Here is a 20,744-nt window from a genome sequence, read left to right on the forward strand (position 1 = left end):
AAAATGGAGACAACGATGTAATGTTACTAAATAATGTAGGAAATGGTTTCACGAAGAAAGCTTTCTTCACCTCTTCTTGGAAAGTCTCTGGCTTTAAGCAAGTGGTAGTAGAGCCCATCATTAAATCTCATTCAGTCTTTGGCCCTAGAACTGAGTACCCTGTATCAACAATGAATGGTACATGCTTGATCTCTATATTGTAAAACAAAATTAAAGTAATATTTCCTGCTTATTTATAAAACATAAGGATAGGTTTAAAGTGATTCACAACTTGGTAAGTTTTAATTTTATTTCAGCAGAGAAAATAATTGAGCAGTGCCACGTTCCCAATCTTAATCTCTTTTTTTATATGATCTTCACTTTTGTCTTCTAAATAGATACCAACATTAAACACGCTGCTTAATTCTGCAGTCCAGTATGATTTCCAAAACAAACTTACTGGAAATTGGAAATAAGTTTAACTATACCTGTTGGTTAATCTTTTTTGTTTTTATTGAAGAATTTAATTATTGACCCTCAGTTAACTACTTCTAAGTGTAATAATACAGTTTTTAAAGTTTAACTGTCTTAAAGTAAGACCGGAGTCTTTGGAACTTTTTGTTTACTTGTAAACATCTAGAAATGCTGAGGCATTTGTCATATATCAAAATACAGTCTTTATCTGAAAAGTCAGGTATATTTAGGTTTTGAAAGATTTCTTATTTTATAAAAATAGCTCACCTCTTTCAACTTTGTGTAAAGATATCAGGCTGGGCTAAAGTGACAAAGAATGCCTTAAGGGGAACTTTGAATGAATAACTTTGAAGGAAAACTATTTTCACCAAAGACTTGTCCAAATTTAATTAGTTACGGGAGTTAAAGGCAGGGAGAAAAGGCCAAGAGCCTAAAGGGATTTCAGGAGTAAAGTGTCAAGGAGAAGTGAGGTCTCACATGGAGAAGGAAGTGTTGCTCCTTTAAGGTTTAATAATTTTGTGACCTAGTGTCAAGTGTTGTGATTTCCAGTGGCAGGAGAGTTGAAACGTGAAAAATTAACCAACCCTTTATCTTGCTGGAGGTGATTCCTACCCTTACCATCTTCTTTGGTATAATGGATATATTATATTTTAAACAGTAAATTTTGAAAGAATGTCACTTGCTCCATCAAAAAAGATAAAAAATGGACATATTGGTACATGATCAGTACCCTCACTTCGTAAGCAGAATTTATGAAATATGACTTTGAATCACATGCCACGTGTAAACTGTGATTTTGAAAAAGACAGATACGGATCCAGAATTCAAATATCAAAGCTGAAGATAATAGTGACATTAACAAAGTTTGTGATGCCGGTTTGTTTCTATGGTAAAACATCTGCAGAAAGTTTAGTGTCATGCAAATACTACCAAATCCTTACATTGCATTTTTTTTCTTTTTTTTACATTGGCTGTTAGCTTATACTAAACTTAGTAGGCATGTCATGGCACTCACCTGACAAGTGATGGATCAAGTGGAACAGAATTTACTATAGAAATCAGTAGTCAACACAGACCAATATGTACTGCATGATCCCACTTGTATTTTTAGCACCATATATGTATCCATATGAATCTTCCCAGATGGCTCAGTGGGTAAAGAATCTGCCTGTAATGCAGGAGACACAGGAGACACAGATTCAGTCCCTGGGTCAGGAAGATCCCCTGATGGAGGGCATGGCAACCTACTCCAGTATTCTTGTCCCATGGACAGAGGGGCCTGGCGGGCCACAGTCCATATGTTCACAAAGAGTTGGGTGTGACAGAAGTGACTGAGCATGCAGGCATGTATCCACACACATTTATACACACACACACACCTGCCAAAGTAACTGCATAGAGAAATATTCTGAATAAAACACACTAGTGTCGATAGTAGGTAGGTCCAGGGAGTGGGATGGAGCTTAGGAGTGACTTTCCCTTTTTGTTATTTGTTTATTATAGAATTTTGTCAACTAAAATCTGTAAGTATTGTAACTTTTTAATTAAGAAAAAATAAAATAGCAGCATTAATAAGCAATAAGCATGAAGTAACTCAAAAATAAGAAGACAGCAAATAAACTTAATTAGAAGGGGGGATTGAAGCAGTGCCATGGAGTTTACATAATCAGAACATGTGTACCAGAGATGTGAAATTTCAGTATTAGCCTGGGAGGTCGTTTCTTCCATTTAATAGCTGTGCAATCTCAGGCAAGTCACTCGAAGTAGTTGGGCTTCCATTTCCTCTTCTGGAAAATAGGCCAGCTCTCAAATTTTATGTGGATATTGAATTATGCAACAAATTACTTCTCTGCAACCACAAGCATCACACACCATATTTTCCCTAACTAAGCTGAAAGGTGGTAATAAGAGGTAAATTCAGCTTATTTGGGGTCATGTTTTGTTGAATAATGAAAGTTTCCAGCAAAAGCCATTACGATTTCATATTCTGTTTAGAAATGGTAATATAATGATGTGGTATAGGTGGTATTGAGAAAGAAAAGTTCATGAGCAAGCCAAATCAGTAACAAGGACCTTGTAGTAATCTCAGGAAAATGGTAGGACCTCAACTTGAGTGGTGCTGCAAAAGGGAGTAAAGGTTGATGGTGAGTGAGAAAATTTAGAGCTGATTTTGTGCACTATGCATTTAGATGGGGCTTCCCTGGTAGCTCAGCTGGTAAAGAATGCCTGCAATGCCAGAGACCCCAGTTCGATTCCTGGGCCAGGAAGATCCACTGGAGAAGGGTTAGGCTACCCACTCCACTATTCTTGGGCTTCCCTTGTGGAGATCTGCTGGGGAAGGGATAGGCTACCCACTCCACTATTCTTGGGCTTCTCTGTGGCTCAGCTGGTAAAGAATCTGCCTGTAATACAGGAGACCTGGCTTCAATCACTGGTTTGGGAAGATCCCCTGGAGCAGGGAATAGCTACCCACTCCAGTATTCTGGCCTGGAAAATTCCATGGACTGTGTAATCCATGAAGTCACAAAGAGTCAGACAGTGCCGAGTGACTTTCACTTATTTATCCGTATAGATGAGTTCAACTCAGTGGGGAGATGGGACTCCAGGCTCTTCACTTGAGGCTATTACAGTCAGAAATAAGGAGTTGAGTCAAAAAAAGAAGTTAGTTTTAGAAGGAAGATAAGTTTAATGTTGATGCTGAGGTTAGAGAGTGAAACTTCTGATCTCATAAATCTTGGAGTTTTATGGGAAGGGCAAAGAAAATAAGCAACTAACTTGGTCAACTAATTTGAGATAGTAATAGGAGATAATGAAACAGGGAAAAATATTTGTATTCTACTAAAAGTTCATCACTAAAGGGATGTTGCCTATAAGCATAAGTATAAATAATAGCCCATTTCCAGGAACGCTTCATCCTCCCAGGTAGGAATATTAAGCTAAAATACCTTTGTTTAGCTCACAGGAAACACCCTGACCAGGCCCAACTGTGAATGACTGCAGGAAGGGTGTAATTAACACTTACCTTCCCGAGGCTGTGTGTTAGCCTCAGGCAAGATGGTTGTTTGGAAAACAAGTCCACCATCTTCTTGGTTGGCTTCTTTCCAAATAAAGTCACTATTTCTTGCACTTACAACTGATCTCTTGATTCATTGGTCTGTTGTATGGCAAGCAATTCAAGCTTGGACTTGGTAGCAATAAGAAAATCAAATAGAGATTGGGTAGTCAAGAATCCCTCTTTGCCCAGGAGGCATTTTGAGCTGAACCCTAAGTGGCAAGAAGGAAGTGAAAGATCTTTCCTAGAGAAACGAAGAGCAAATGCAAATGACCTCAAGTGGGACTAAGTTTGGTGTGTTCAGAGATGTAAATACCAGTCGGCTTGTCTCGAGCGTGACAGGGAAAGGCCAGGAGGCTTGGGAAGGAGACATAGAGACTGGCAGCAGTCAGAGCACGCGGGTCCTTGTCAGCCTTGCTAAAGAATCTGATTTCATTCTCAGTCAATGCAAAGGCACTGAAGGGTTTTAAGAAGCAGAGCGGGTGGAGCAGAAGGTTTTGTGTGTGACATGATCTGATAATTGTAGCCAGAGTTGTGGATGAGACGCCCAAGGGAGAGACTAAAGGAGAGAACCTTGGAAAGTGTCTCTCTGTATTCAAACAGGAAAGAATGAAGAGAAAGGTCACAGAGGTAGAATGGGAAGTAATCTAGTGCTAATGCACAGTCCCCCAGAGAGGAGGAAGTTTCAGAGAGGAGGGAGCGATGCAATGAAGTCAAGTGTCAAATGAGGCCAAGGGGTTGAAGAGAGACTATAACCAGATGTAGCCTGTTATTTCCCACTCACAAAATGTTGTAAATTCACCTTTGATTAGTGAGGGGATGTATTTAGTCCAAAGGTAAGCACACCTCATGATACATGATATTTACAGTTGCTTAGAGGATAGATATAATTTTTTTTATACAGGAACTGGATATGTACTTATAAACACTAAAGAACCACCTTTCAAATGTGTACACTTCTGTTATATTTTGTGCAAGGATTTCTTCTCATGTAATTCCTATATATTGCTATCTTATAGAACTTCTTTAGGAACAGTTCAAATGGGAAGGAAAAAAAGAGCTGAAGTTCTTGCCAGTCACTGGACTACATGTCAGTAATATGGAAATGAATAAGATAAAAACTCTTCCTAACCCTTGAACTTGCCTTCTAGTGAGGAAGAACTATAAACAAGAAGAAGAGTAGAGAGCAATGGGTGGTGATAGGTGATATCAGGGGTTTATGTCCAATATTTGAAGCAGAGTGGCCTTCCAAAGAAGGGGTGTTTGATACCTGAAGAATGAGTAAGAGTTATGAAATGAGATGGTGATAAAGTTGTGGGAAGTGTGATGGCCAGGTTTATGTTTCAGCCTGGCTAGGCTACAGTCCCCTTATTCAATCAAATAGTAACATGGTGTTGTTAGGGAAGTCTTCGCGCTGCTTATTAGGCTCTCAGTGGATGGAATCAGGCACACATGTTTTATCTAGGATAATTTCTCTTACTCAAGGAAGCTAATTTTGTGCTTAATCACATCCAGAAAATATCTTCACAGCAACACCTAGATTAATGTTTGATTGAATAATTGGGGAATATATTCTTGGCATCTTGACTTGTAAAATTGACCATCACATAAGAGTTTAACAGGAATTAAATAAATATGTGCTATATGAATATAATGTTAAACTTTCAAGTCTTTATTGGATTCTTTTAAACCATGAGTCATTCTTTTAGTTAAATTAAAATTCAAGGATTAACTTCAGATTTATGTTGTCTTATTTATCTATAGATAATTGTTTAGTTTCTATAATTTTTTTTCTGAGCGATCTTGCTTTATTCATTAGATTCCTGAAGTTCAAAACAATAGTACAGGATTTATAACTCTAACCATTAATGAAGAGTAAGAACGCAGTAGAACTTATCGTGGAGAGGGAGGGGTAGAACTTTTTCTTAATTCACTATATTGTTGTGTATTAGTCACTCTGTCGTGGCCAACTCTTTGTGACCCAGGGACTGTAGCCTGCCAGGCTTCTCTGCCCATGGAATTCTCCAGGCCAGAAAACTGGAGTGGGTAGTCATTCCCCTCTTCAGGGGATCTTCCCAACCCAGGGATCAAACTTGGGTCTCCTGAATTGCAGGAGCATTCTTTGCCATCTGAACCACCAAGGAAGCCCATTAAGTTTCTAGTTGTGTTAGCAAACCTTTCTGACATCCTAAAGTTAATAAGCACATTAAAGTGAAAGTCAAGTATTAATGAATTATAAACATGTTATTTACATAACCAGACTAATTGGCCAATTTTTATTATAAATTCAGATTATCATAAATTTAAGTATCTTTTATTTCATTATCTCATTTTATAAGAAAAAAGATTTCATTGAGAGATAAAATACAGCTTGACTATAACATCTAGGACAGCCCTAGCATATAGAAGATAATCCACAAGTATTTTTTGAGCAAATTTTGAGAAATATAGTAAACTATCTTAAAGTCAGAGATCACACAGATGAAATTAGGACAATGGACTATAAGAGAAAAATGAGATATAACTAGTCAGAATGAATTAAATGCTATATAGCTACAAGTAATGTGATCTTTGAACACAGGTATTAGTGGAGACATCACATAAGGCTTTATGGAGTCAGTAGCATTGATTTGGGAAGGTTTAATGTAGTGAAGAAACTGATACTGGTTATTCTAGGCAGAAGCAGTAGGTTGCATGTGGAATTATCTAATTTCTCCTTTTCTTAATTTAAATAAAAACTCAAAAACACATTAAAACATAGAAATCCTCCATAATCTAGCATGTGAAAAATCCACTCCAAATAGAGGAAAAAAATTCCCCCTAAAGCTCTCTGATTCTTCTCCCCAAGAAGTATTTACTGTTAATATTTTTGAGCTTCGGCTTCTAGGCTTTGCCTTACACTTTTTCTTGTGATTTATTGATGCAGCCATCTACACACACACACACACCACTCTCTTTCTGCCCTCTCTCCTTTCATTCCTTCTTTTCTGTCTTCTTTAACAAAAGTTGTATCACTCTATACAGATTGGCTGAAACCTTGTTTTATTTGCCTAGTGAATAATGGATACCCTTCTAATTTAATACATACAAATTTGCCTCCTAATTTTTATTGATGAAATAGTGTTCTCCTGGATGGATATATCATTAATAATTATCTGATCATTCCTTAGTTTGTTGTTAAATTGTTCTCAGACTCATTTAAATAGTTAATTTCAGCTGCATTTTGTTGCAGTATATCATTTATTTGTTTAAATAAACAATGCTGCAGTGAACATCTTTGTACACATTTATGTTTTGATGCCATTATGTCTGAAACAGGGATTCCAAGAAGTGGAATAACCTACTTGGGTGTATACATAGAATATAATTTTTATTTGTATTGTCATATAGTCTCTACTGTGATACCAATTTACACTATAGCCAGTATGTGCAAATGCACATTTCCTCAAAACCTCATCAATCATGCAGTATATTTTAGCTAATATGATAAGCAAAAAGAAACTTACTATCATGCTTTACATTGCATTGATTAAATTATTTGAAGAAGGGAGCAAACTTTTCTAAGAGCATGGTGTATAGAACACAGGGCAAAGTAGAGACTGTTGGCAGGAAAGCACTTAGGATTTTACGTTAGCAAAAGTCAGAAATTATAAGGCTTAAACTGGGGCAGAAGTAGGTGCCTCTCTTTCACAGCTAAGTGCATGTCAAATAGCATGCTGACTTCATGTCACTGTTAATAATGTATGGGGATTATTTGGAAATTATTTCCTTAAATGCAGAAAAAAAGTTTTTTTCTTTTAGAGTTAGAAATCATGCAGTACTTTCAAATTGTCCAATACATTTAAGGCATTATATATTCCACTACTTAAATTTAAATAATGAATCCAATAATATGTTACTTGTAATATAAGTCATAGTCTTTGTCTTTGAAAGGATATTTTAATCAAAATATTAAAAATAAGCCAAAGTCTCATTCAAATAGTTAATTCCAGTTGCCTTTTGTTGTAATATATCATGAATTATCTCTCTGATGGATGAGCAGCCAAATGCAGATAAAATTAGCTTTGCAGTCATTCATTTTAAATTGCTCTTGAATCATTTGGAAGTAAATTCCATTTCAAAAGACTACGCTCCAGGTCTCAGACAAAGAGATAATAGTCCTATATTTTATGATATAAGCAATAATAGCTTAAGTCTTATGATTTAGAAATATAGAAACTTATGTATTAAGTTCATGAAAATTAAAGCTTGATATATAGCAATAAAACCAGAAACCTAAAGCTTCCTAGATTGATGTTCGTAGCATAATATTTTCCTGTCAAAAATTAGGTGGAATGACAGTCTATAAAAATAATACATGGTGCAAAGCTTTCTCTTCTTGTATATAAATGAAAAAACAAAAGGCTAGATGAGATAACAGAAAAGGAATACTGAGATTTACCTGATATTGAAATGAAAGTGGTAATATCATTGTTGAATAATGGTAGAAAGTGGAAAATTATATCATGTGTTAGGGAGGGTAAAATGAAAAATAATGTTAAATGTGAATCAAAAAGGCAGTATATCTTTAAGTTAATACTGGACTCAACGAACAGAATAAAACCAAATTTGGAAAATTTTCTTTGTTAATTTGAATGAACTACATGTAGAAAAATTGTTTAGCTGTTTAATTAAATCAGTTTGTCCAAATAGCATAATATGGACAATATCAGCATCTGGAATGTGCCTTTATGTGTAATGACTTAGGATAACTGTAGTCCGTTGTCAGAAATAGCTTCACAGTCTGAAGTTGCTATTCACAAATCGAGTTCCCATCATCTCCCTGAAGACTTTAGGAGGCTCTTTGGATATTTATATTAAGAAATAAAGTGGTAAGAGGATGCATTCATTGCTCTAGCTGGCTGAAAAATCTAATTGTTCTCTTATAGCTTCAACTTTTGCAGCATGACCTTAATACTACTATCAAAAAGCTGGCTTATTTGTGCAGTAAAATGAATTGCATGCTAGGAAATGATCTCAGTAAACAGCCTACCAGTTCAAGGTAGAATCTCAAACCTTGTTTATTATTCTCACATACCTCTAGTGCCCTAAAAATGTTAACCTCGGTGTGACAGGAATTGTATTTGTTTCCGATCAGGCCTTTGGGTGGGCACTGGAGTACATCAAAGGGAAATCCAGTAACAGATACAATCACACACTTTCCCTTGAACACCACTGCAGACACACTTGCTTAGAGAATTGATTGGTACCTGAGTTTCTCAGTCTGAAACGAAGCCATCTCTTCTTCTAGAAAATATCTGATCACTACAAGAAGCCGGGAAATACCAGATAAGTTCTAAAGTGGATATCCACTAAGTAGGATGCAGTTTTAATCCTCAGACTTCACATGATGTCAAACACTCAACGAAACGATATTTATAGACAGGGCCACCTTCGTGGTATGTGACCTGTGCTGTCACACAGCGCCTATGCTTTGTTTAATACCCTGCTGTAAGCATCTCAGAATTCTTTTTTTTTTTTTTCTTTTTTTTTTTTTCAGAATTCTTAATACATTTTTTTCATTTATTTTTATTAGTTGGAGCCTAATTACTTTACAATATTGTAGTGTTTTTGTCATACATTGACATGAATCAGCCATGGATTTACATGTATTCCCGATCCCGATCCCCCCTCCCACCTCCCTCTCTACCCGATCCCTCTGGGTCTTCCCAGTGCACCAGGCCCGAGCACTTATCTCATGCATCCAACCGAGGGTCGTGGCTACAGGTCAGCTCCCAAGGACAGTATGGTACTTAATACATTTTTATACAAAGGATCCCCAAATTGTCATTCTGCACTGGGCCACACAAATTTGATAGCCAATCCAGTCTGTAGATTTTACTATTTTTATGACACCTTATATTTGTAAATGAATTTGAGGCACTGTAAACTCTAAAATACCTTGTGGATCTGTTAAGAATGCTCAAAGTCACATTAGTGTGAGCATTTTGTTGACCTTCTATAAGTGCCTGATACTATACTAGACTTATGGAAAATAAAAACAACTGTAGACTCTGTCTTCAAAAAACGTTCATACTAGTGTTAAGAATTTGTTATATATTTCTGCTTTGAAAATTGGGAATAGTTGGATAACTCTGGTTGCCAAAATTGGAAAGTAGATTTCTCCATATGTGAGAGGCAAATTTATAGTGTGAAAAGCAAAAATGCTCATGAAGAGGTATTTGTAGGTGAACACTTGCAGATGATATTTTTTTCCTTATTATATACACATTTTTCCTTATTAAATACACATTTGGAGATGATCACTTTTTCTTTGTTAAATACATATAGATATAACCATGCTGGATATTTAAATACTCAGCCATTTTTCTTTATAAATCTTGATTGAAGAGAATTGACTTGCTTGTTTGATTTTTTTTAAATTACTCTAGCAAAAATAGAAGATATCATTAAAAGGCAGTTTATGTAATACTACTATATCTGGAAATCAATGCTGACACTTACCATTTTTTGTCTAGAGCAAAGAAAGTTTTCTCTTAGCATGCTTAACCTGATGGTGGGTGAGCTGTTTTCTGGGACATTTTCCACAGTTGGGCATGGTACCCAGGCCATCTGTTGCAAATGATGAAAGAAAGGGTTTCTCAATAGCGAGTCCACTGATAATCAGTATAGTTGCACTTTGTCTTATCTGTTTTACTATGTATATCTTACTGACTCGGGGTCTTGAAAATTACCTTTATAAATGTCATTCTTACACCCGAATTAAGTACTAGAAGTGATGTACCATATTGCCTGATGTGAATTAATCTAGGGCATGGACTTAAATATACTGTATCTGTAGCACAAGAAATATTAATAAACTAATATGCTGTGATTAGTTAAGGCATCTCTCTTGATCAAATTTAAGAATGGGGTTCATACATAGACTAGAATGATGTATTAAAGAAACACTGGAGTTATGATGAAAACATTTTAAATGATATAAATAATTTTTTAATAAGTTACATATTGTTATTTAACAGACATCCTGAAAAATTAATAATTTATGAAGGCTCAAATTGAGACATAGAATTATTTCTCTTTCCTTGTAGTGATCATCTATGTTTTAAAATTCAAAATTAAGGAAATTCAAAATTAGTTTGTTCATACATTTTCTAAATACATCAAATCATTACTGGTTTTTCCCCACACTTAACAGAACCCTGTTTGCCTTGAAAACATATGTGTGACTTTTTCTCAGACTAGCCCATTAAGCTTCACAGTAGTTTTCAATAAAATAATCAGATGAATTTTTTTTTTTTTAATCACTAAAGCAGTTCATGTCATTTTATCCACATTTGAACTTGACTGTAGTCAGAGATGAAGTGGAGAATGAAGAGATAGATGTATTGGCTAGGCTGCTGCTGCTGCTGCTGTCACTTCAGTCGTGTCCGACTTTGTGCGACCCCGTGGACAGCAGCCCACCAGGCTCCTCTGTCCACGGGATTCTCCAGGCAAGAACACTGGAGTGGGTTGCCATTGCCTTCTCCAATTGGCTAGGCAGGGTAATCAATTTTTAGTCCTTCTCTATCTTTCTGTAGGATGTAAATATGTAACTACTTTTGCTATTACTGAATAAGGTAAGGTGGCATACATTCACCTGGTATCTTATAATCATCATTCCTTCTAAAGGAACAAGTCTTATCTTCTAGAAGAATGACTGAAAAAAAGGCTTTTTACATTTTTCTTACTTGAATAAATATATTATTATGGAATACATACACATGTTGTATGTGTAAATATACATAAATAGTTAAAAAATTGAGTTACCCTCTGCCTTTGTGAGTAATAATGGAAAACAGCAGTTAACATTTTACAGAATTTGAGTCTTATATTTTGTGGCACATTATTGATCATCGGCACGGTCCATCATTACATAGATCAGTAAGTGCTTCAGAAGAGAAAAACAACAAAAAATGGAATAAGGCCTTCAAGACATCAGCTGCACCCTGATGGGTCTGTCAATACCTCAGTTCCCTGTTCTTTCTTGCACTGTGTTTATTTAGGCACTCTTGAGTGTTCTTGCACATTGACTAAAGAAGCTGAAGTTGATGGAAATGAGGCTATTCTGGAGTAAGCTGACAGTTTGGGTCCTTGATGTCCAACAATTGAAAAACCAGAAATGATGCCCTGTCAGAGGAAAGTATACTAAGGAAGTAAAGTCAGAAAACAAGAGAGACGGGAAGCATTGCAGGGTCAGTCGTTTATAATTGTGGAGTGGTTTTGAAAGCTAGTTTTGTCTGTGATGCAGGTAAAGCCAGTTTTGACTGCAGAACAAATTAGTAGAGCCGCCGCCACCGCCAAGTCGCCTCAGTCATGTCCGACCCTGTGCGACCCCATAGACGGCAGCCCACCAGGCTCCCCCATCCCTGGGATTCTCCAGGCAAGAACACTGGAGTGGGTTGCCATTTCCTTCTCCAGTGCATGAAAGTGAAAAGGAAAAGTGAAGTTGCTCAGGTCGTGTCCGACTCCTAGCGACCCCATGGACTGCAGTCTACCAGGCTCTTCCGTCCATGAAATTTTCTAGGCAAGAGTACTGGAGTGGGTTGCCATTGCCTTCTCCAAAATTAGTAGAGACTAGATGTCATTACTAATTGACTGCGATCACATGACCTAGATGGAAAAGTCCCAGGCCAAGTTTCTTAGTGGACAAATGTCCGCTTTACCAATGACTATCTCCCCAAACAGGGAAACAACTGAATAAGCGGTGAAATGACTTCCTAGATAATGTCTTAGCAATCAGTGTTTAACTACCGACACCATAATCGATACTTGCTGCTGAATATATGTGCTTTTTTTTTGAGCAAACTCAGGAAGATAGTGAAGGACAGGGAAGCCTGGCATGCTGCAGTTCATGGGATCGTAAAGAGTGGGACATGACCTAGCGACTGAACAACGGCAATACGTACTTTTAAAGAACTTGTAAAAGCTTTTAATTTTGGCCTCAGAGTTTCAACTTACATTTTTTAGCCTAGGGTGCTTAGTCAATGTAGGAAGTTAATAATAGTTTTGTTCTCCACTATCCTTCATAAGAAGAAAATTATCAGGGATAACTGAAATGTAGTGTATTAGATTCCTTTGTCTTTTGTGAAGTATAATAATAGGGTTTCTAAGGCACTTTTATTAGTTTTTGTTTTTCATTTGGAATCATGCAGAAACCAAGTTAAAGGAAAATATACCTCAAATTGTGTAAGTATCTGTAACAGTCTTGGGGTTTTGTTTTTCAGTGGTATTGGAACAGCAAGGTAGGAGCACTGAATTTGATAAATTTCAGTGTATAAAAAAATGAGGCTTTTGTTGTTCATATTAATACTCTAATATTATTAATATTCTAATGAGAATAAGTGTGACTAATAATATAACTCTTATGGTATTTGAGATATAGTTTCCAAATAAGACTAAACAGCATTGCTAAACTCTAGGTTTTACTGTGGAACTATTAATATTAATACTATTGGTTGACTTGATGTTATCATGTATATTTCCAGTGTTGAGAATAATTCTGAGTCAATGATAATTTATAATTAAAAGTTATAAATTAATAATTCAATAAATATTTTTGGTTAAGTGAATGAATATATCATGAAGTGGCATCTTTTGAAAATATTGACAGACTTGAATCTGAACTTAAAGATCTTTAATTCATATTTCTAGTATTCTAAGCTCCTTGCATAGTATTCAAGGCTTACCTAAGAGCCAGGTGGCTCAAGTGGAAAAGAATCCACCTGCCGACCCAGGAGACATGGGTTTGATCCCTGGATCAGGAGGATCCCCTGAAGGAGGAAATGGCAACCCACTCCAGTATTCTTGCCTGGATAATCCCATGGACAGAGGAGCCTGGCTACAGTCTATGGGGTCACAAAGAGTGGTGCACAATTTAGGGACTGAATACACACACACACACACACACACACACACGCACACAAGAGCCTTGTACTTTTCAAATAAATTTTTCTTAGGAAGTTGCTCTTGGTTTTGTCAGCTCTCAAGGGTAACACTGTGTAGTGGGAGGGGTGGTGCTATGTTGGGAAGATCACAGTTTGTGAGGGAAACAAACCTGGGCTTTGATCCCAGTTCTGCTATTTATTACCTGTGTTCTCAGGGCAAGATAATTATCACCCTAGATATTGTGTTTTGCCATGTGTAAAAATAAGAATAATCATCTAAATCCCTAGTTAAACAACTACTCACTAGACCTAACATATTGCTTGTTTAATAGCAGGCACTCAAATTACTTAATTAGATGATTTATGAATCATTACTGTTATCACACCAGGTTTGTTTTGCCCAATATACAGCAAGCCAAAATGCAGAGCTGCCTAGGTTTTCAAGAAAGAGAGCAGCTAAGTAAGGATATCAAGGAGCAAGTCTCAGAACCACCTCTTCAAAGGCAAGGGTTCAGAGTATTTATGCATGCATGCTAAGTTGCTTCAGTTGTGTCCAACTCTTTGCGACCCTATGGACTGTAGCCCACCAGGCTCTTCTGCTTTCTCTCCGGCATCTCCTGCATTGGCAGGAAGGTTCTTTACCACTAGCGCCATCTAGAGGTAGCTATGAAGTAAGGAATAAAGAAGCAGGGTTGTCTAAGGCACGGGGAGCCTGGGGAGCTTGGGGAAAGGGGACTGGAAAAAGGTGCAGTTAATTGTTCTACACAGGTGTAACTCAGCTCAGGCCTCTGTTTATTCAAAAATGAAGGCACTTAGCAGGATCTGAGGGTGTTTTCAGCCCTTAGATGTCAAAATGTCATCCAGTGGACACTTGCACATGCCCAGTTGAAGGGGTCAATGTTCCTATACTGTTCAACTCAAGCTAGACACAGCTGATTTCAAGTTCCTAGAAAGTGATTCCTAAACATCTTATTGTTTAGGTGTGATGCCTCTTGAGGTACATGCAAGTGTTCTGTATACCTTGATTAATGAAGGCAGGTGAAATGGATATGACTAATGATTACCCACAGTTTTATTATTTTTGAATGAATAGCAAGTGAAAGGCAAATGGCTACAAAGTTCTAAACATTTTTCATTTTCTTGTTTTACCAGATGACGACTTTTTTCATGAACTCCCAGAAACCTTTCCATCTGACCCACCTGAACCTCTGCCACACTTCCTTATTGAGCCTGAAGAAGCTTATATTGTGAAGAACAAGCCTGTGAACCTGTATTGTAAAGCCAGCCCTGCCACCCAGATCTACTTCAAGTGCAATAGTGAATGGGTTCATCAGAAGGACCACATAGTAGATGAGAGAGTAGATGAAACTTCTGGTGAGTTTTCCATTGCATTTGCACTGCTGTTTAGGATTCACTTACTACTTTGATGTGTTGTCAATTATTGAAATTGAAAGTACAATGATTATCCTTTGGTAAAAAATTTTAAGGCAGTTTGGTTAAGATTTGGTGATATCATTCCCTGTATTGCAAAGTAAAATGTGATGAGTAAATCTTGACTTGATTCCTGTTGAACCCTTTAGAATTAAGGCATGGTTTATACTTAAGAGGACTTCCTTGATGGCCCAGATGGTAAAGAATCTGCCTGCAATGCGGGAGCCTTGGGTTCGATCCCTGGTTTGGGAAGATATCCTGAAGACTGGAATGGCTCCCCACTTCAGTATTCTGGCCTGGAGAATTCCATAGACAGAGGAACCTGTGGCCTATAGTCCATGGGCTCACAAAGAGTCAGACACAACTGAGTAACTTTCACTTTTACTTTATACTTAAGAAGATAAATAATGAGAGTGAATAGACTGAATTATGGTAAATAAATACCTTAGTGAAAGATGCCTTTGAATTTCACTTGTGTTATCAAGTCTGGTGTTAGGCCTAAATATCCTGGGATCGAGGAATGTTTTCAATTAAGGATAAATTGTGCTTGTTTACCAGCCCACTCCGGTATTCTTGCCTAGAGAATCCCGTGGACAGAGGAGGCTCGTGGGCTGCTGTCCATAGGGTCGCACAGAGTTGGACACGACTGAAGCGACTTAGCAGCAGCAGCAGCAGCAGTACTTGTTTACATGATTGTCAAGTAATTCCCATGCATAGTTTCCCCTTATATATTTTTAAACAATTTGTAGACATTGTAGATTCAAACTATTTGTATCTTTAACTTACATCTGAAGATGAATCCTAATTACCTAACTCTTCGCTGAAGTTAAATTCAGGGTGATTGAGAAAAGTTATATTGTGTGTTCCACAAAGAAAAGTGGTAGATTTTGATTAGAGTATATTTGCTTCTCACATTGTTAAAATCCTGACTTTATTGCTTTGTAAATATCATTCTTAATAGCAAAATACTAAAACCAAAGAGAGGACGGAGTAGATCTTAATAAACTGTAGGATTTACATTGGCTATAAAGGGAACTTTCTTGATAGAAATTTCTTATTCCACAATAGGTAACTTAAGAGAGTTGTGGAAACCCCTGGAGTTATTTCAAACTAGAAAATATATATATTTCTGCAGTGGTTCAAGAGTTTTTACTCTCCAGCAGGGAAAATAACAATCTGAATTTTCACATCCCTTCCAGATTTTCGATTTTTTTTTAATAATAATAAGACATACATTTTAATAATTAAGACTTTGTTGATCAATATTTCCAAACTAAATTGTGACAAATAAGACGAGTGGAAGCATTTAAATATCTTCGTTTTCTTTCATAAATATCTCTATGTAACAAAATGAATACATGTTTTCAAACTTCAATTGTAATTAATTCGTATTTGTATCCAAAGGTTGGTTAATGAGGGGCAAGCAGTGACCAGCATTTGAAGGAAATCTTTGTTCAGTGTCTCTAACAACTAAGAGATATTAGGTGATTGAACATAGACCGTGAGAAGCCTGAGAAGAGGCATCTTTGAAAAAAGAAAAAGCTTGTGAGACATATACTTATATAACACAAGTGGTCTTAGAAAATTAGGTGGCAGCTCCACATAATTGTCAGTTTGTGAGTCAGTATGCTCACTGCATGCAAGCTGATCACTGTAGAAATCACTGGGTATCCAGCTATATGGTCTCTTCCTTCAGGGAATTGGTCTATTACACCTCTTGGTCTAATTACTTAGTAAATAGCTCCACCAGATGTCTTCAAAATCTCAAGTGAATTGAGTTTTATTTGTTTCAGCCCATTTATTTGTAAAGATTTCAAACACACACATTTTAATAGTAAGAGGAAAAAGAAATAAAATCACAAAACTAAAATGAGAGTCATAAACATACTTAGGCTTGTCTTTACTAGATTAATGAATATGCTTTTATAGGAAGATTATAAATAAAAACAAAATTGCTCTGATACTGAATAAGTCTAGCAGCCTCATGCTCTCTTGGTTGTGTGTGTTTATGTGTATTTTTTTTAAAAGACAGTTCCTTTTCTTTCTTTTTTTTTATGCTTGTAGGACAGTTCCTTTTCATAAAGCATTATATTTTTACCTCCACAGAAAATTAATTAATATTGCCTATAACAATGATTAAAAATACATCTTAAAGCAACTGTAAATGAAAATATATGATATGTTTTCATTCAAATTCAGGATGGGTTAGATTAGAGCCGAGGAAAGATTTGGCAGCCTTAATACTTGCATATTCATGTTTGGAATGGAATGCTTTTTTGTTGTTTTTCCTTTTCATCCAAAACTATACAGGATAGCTAGCATCCAGGAGAATGCATTACCTTTAAATATAGGAAAAGAGAGAGATACCCACAGATACTAGTATCTTTTGATATTGTTCTTAACATAATTCTTGTGTGCATGTTCAGTCATGTCCTGCTGTCTGTGACCGCGTGGACTGTAGCTCTCCAAGTTCACCTGTCCATGGGATTTCCAAGGCAAGAATACTGGAGTGGGTTGCCATTTCCTCTTTCAGAGGATCTTCCCCATTCAGGGATCAAGCCCAAATCTCTTCCTTCTCCTGCTTGGTAGGTGAATTCTTTACCACTGACCACCTCCCCCCACCCCCGCCCGTGGTCATTTGGTGTTGTTCTTAACAGACTAGCCAATGCAATTAGATAAGATAAATAACTAAATAGTTGAAAATGATCATTTGGACAAATATGATTTTGTAGATCTGGAAAACTTATGCAGTTTCAAAGGAAAAAAAATGAAAACCATTAAGAAAATATAGAGAAGTGGCTGATAAAGGATATACATAACCCATCAACTTTTCTAAGTACAGTCAGTTCAAATTATATTAAACTAAAATATATCATTTACAATAACAATGTAAAAATGTAGATACAAAACTATCAAAAACTTGGAGAATTTTAGAAAGAGATTAAAATCTACTCAGAGACCAAAAAAAAAAAAAAAATACAATGACCCGAATAAGTGGAAAGACATGTCTTGTTCCTAGATAAAAAGACAATAGTTTTAAATGTTTGCTATTTATAAATGAATATTGTAAAGTAATTAGCCTCCAACTAATAAAAATAATTGGGGAAAAAATTAATGAATCCATAAAGTCATCAGCATTGTGTGAAAAATAATTTGTGAAAATAGCTTTAAAAATTCTGAAATAGTGGCACAATAAAGAGATATCAGCTCTTTTTAACTGTGTAATAAGGCTAAAGAAGTTTGATAAGACACACACGCAGAGAATAAGACACACAGATTAATAGACCCAAAATAGAAATCAGGAAATAAACATCTAAGGCATTTTATACTGATGGTGATAATTTCTAAATGCACAAGGTAGGCAGTTGGAAGAGTAAAATATAAATAAGTAAGTAAATAAAGTTTGAGTTCTAGCTCATTCTTTAGAATAAAATAAATTCTAGATGTTAGGGTTAACATCATCATCATTGTTGTCATTGCAGTCATCACCATCATCACTAGGAGAAAATTCTGGTAATTTATTTATTGGTTGTTTGGTTTCAGTGGTGATCAAAGCTTTCCTAATGAAGACAAAATCCAGAGGCCTTATAAGAAAGCATTATTTTAGAAAAAATTAAACATTATTAAATTTACATAAAGCAAAACCACAAAAACCAAGGGAGAGATATATACTAATCAAAGGGTTAATTTAATTAATGTACTACTAGCTCTTAAAATATTTTTAAGGAAATGATATGTATCCCAATAAAATTGAGCCGAGTTTAAAGATGGAGTTATAGGAAAGGAAATGTAAGTGGTAAATGCACATATAAGAAAATGTTGTCAAAATCAGAACAGTTGTTAGTGTACAGTGTTGATAAAGGAGTGGGATAGGGATATTTCATACTTTGTTGATGAGGTTGCAAGTTGACATAATCTTTTGGAAGACCAATTTGAAAATATCTGTCAACATCTAAATGTATATACCTTTTTACTCAGTAACTACAAATTTAGAAACTGTCTAAAAATAAAATTCCTGATGAGCACAAAGACTTGTGTGCAAGGTTGCCCATTGCACCCTTGTTGAAGTTAGTATATCAAGGGCAGTTCATCTCTAGGATGGAAACTGCACTGCTTTGTAAAACAATGAGATTTGTACACATGTGAAGTGGTAGAAAATTCTATCAGATAAAATTTGAAGTGAAAACCAAAATACACAACATTGCATGCAATATATGTCTTTATTATGTAAAAAGAGGATGCACATGTATTTGTCTACGCATTAGGATTTTCTGAAGAAACGTACAAGCAGTTGACAGCTCAGAATTTGGTGCAGTAAGAGTTTTTTTTTTTATTGTTTGATTTTCATTCAATCCTCTGAATGTATTATCTTCATGATAGATAATGAAATCTGAATTTTAAAGGCCCAAACTGCTTTATTGCAGCTCTTTGTCTGTTATCATAAATCTGTAACCTATCCACTACAGGGAGTAGAGAGATTTGTAGGCCTTCTTACATTAGAGCTCTTTGTTTACCATCTCTTTGCTCTTTCAGAACATTGTGAATGAAATTGAATTGCTTGGTTCAAACTTTGGGGGTTTTCCTCTGAAGTTAGTTTCATCTGCAACTTTGGTGCCCAGCTCTTTATTTAAAACAGTTTGAGTATTATTTTGTTATGGGCCTTAGTGATTATTAATATCAAGAAATGTTAGATTACACTGTCTTGAAATATATTAGATATCAGAGAAATTTTCTGGGCATTTTAAAAATCAAACTGATTCTCAGATGGCAAGACAGAGAGAAGTCATTGCAAACAAGTTTGTTTTTTTGTAGGTATCTCCTCCTTAGAATGACTTCCCTGGTAGCTCAGTGGTAAAGAACCTGTCTGCCAAGGCAGGAGACGTGGGTTTGGTCTCTGGGTCGGGCAGATACCCTGGAGAAGGAAATGGAAACCCACTCCACTATTCTTGCCTGGAGAATCCCATGGACTGGGAAGCCTGATGGGCTATAGTCCATGGGGTTGCAAAAGAATTGGACACTCCTTAGAGACTCAACAACAGCAAAAACTACCTTAGAATAATGATACCTGAAATCCGATACTTTGGAAATCAGATATATTGCCTTGTAACTAAGAAAAGCCAGCTGTATTCAGTAAGATCTCCATCAGAGGTACATTTTAATTGAAAAACTACAAAATAATAAAACAAAAAAAAAGCAAAAGTTTCTCTCCAACTGACAAAATTCTTTCTTTTAAATTATGAAGACATTAAATATGCTGAATTGCTCTGAAATGGTAAGTAAATGGTTATATTTATTCACTGAGCAAAGCCATTCCATAGATAATAAAATGCACTGATTAAAGATCATTCATTACTGTTACTGTTTGCTTTTCCATCGTTTAAATCACATTTTCATTTCTTGCAAATATGTTATATAAGAAACAGAAAAGTGAAAAGCAGCATATATTAGGTGATTTAGAACTTTTGAATGTTGAAAAGCTCTTGATATAGTAATAATCATCCATGTTCCTTCAGGATTCCAAAGAAATCTTGATCTGCTCAAAATTTTATGGCTACATTTTTATGAAAAGCTCAGGCTTGTCTGATTGGTTTTCATTTACTTGAAACCTTTTCTACCCTTGTTTCCATGGTGCCTAAGATTCACCATTGGAAAGTAAACATTTCCCCTCTATGAAGAAGCAAGGGAGTTTAGAAACCTAAGCCCTAGGTTCTCCCTTTTCATCTATAATTATTCTCTCGTTAGCAGAATGTTATCAATAGGACCAACATAACAGCAATGCAAAGAATTTCAAGCTTTCTACTGAATGCCATGAATTATGTCATTTAGTCATCACAGCAATCTTATGATATAACCTTGGGATTCTCCTTTTGCACATGAGAAAA

The 20,744-nt window shown here is 36.0% G+C and overlaps 1 protein-coding gene across 2 annotated transcripts in view; it reads left to right on the forward strand.

Moving 5' to 3' along the window:
- UNC5C (unc-5 netrin receptor C) overlaps window positions 1–20,744 on the forward strand; it is a 403,063-nt gene that overhangs the window by 206,196 nt on the left and 176,123 nt on the right. For both annotated transcript variants that reach the window (XM_043871228.1, XM_043871229.1), the window contains exon 2: window positions 14,584–14,805. In XM_043871228.1, coding sequence (XP_043727163.1) covers window positions 14,584–14,805 — 222 coding nt within the window. The remainder of the gene's footprint in view (window positions 1–14,583; window positions 14,806–20,744) is intronic.

The sequence above is a fragment of the Cervus elaphus genome, chromosome 17 (genome assembly GCF_910594005.1).
Source record: "Cervus elaphus chromosome 17, mCerEla1.1, whole genome shotgun sequence".
In the NCBI taxonomy this organism is placed as follows: Eukaryota; Metazoa; Chordata; class Mammalia; order Artiodactyla; family Cervidae; genus Cervus; species Cervus elaphus.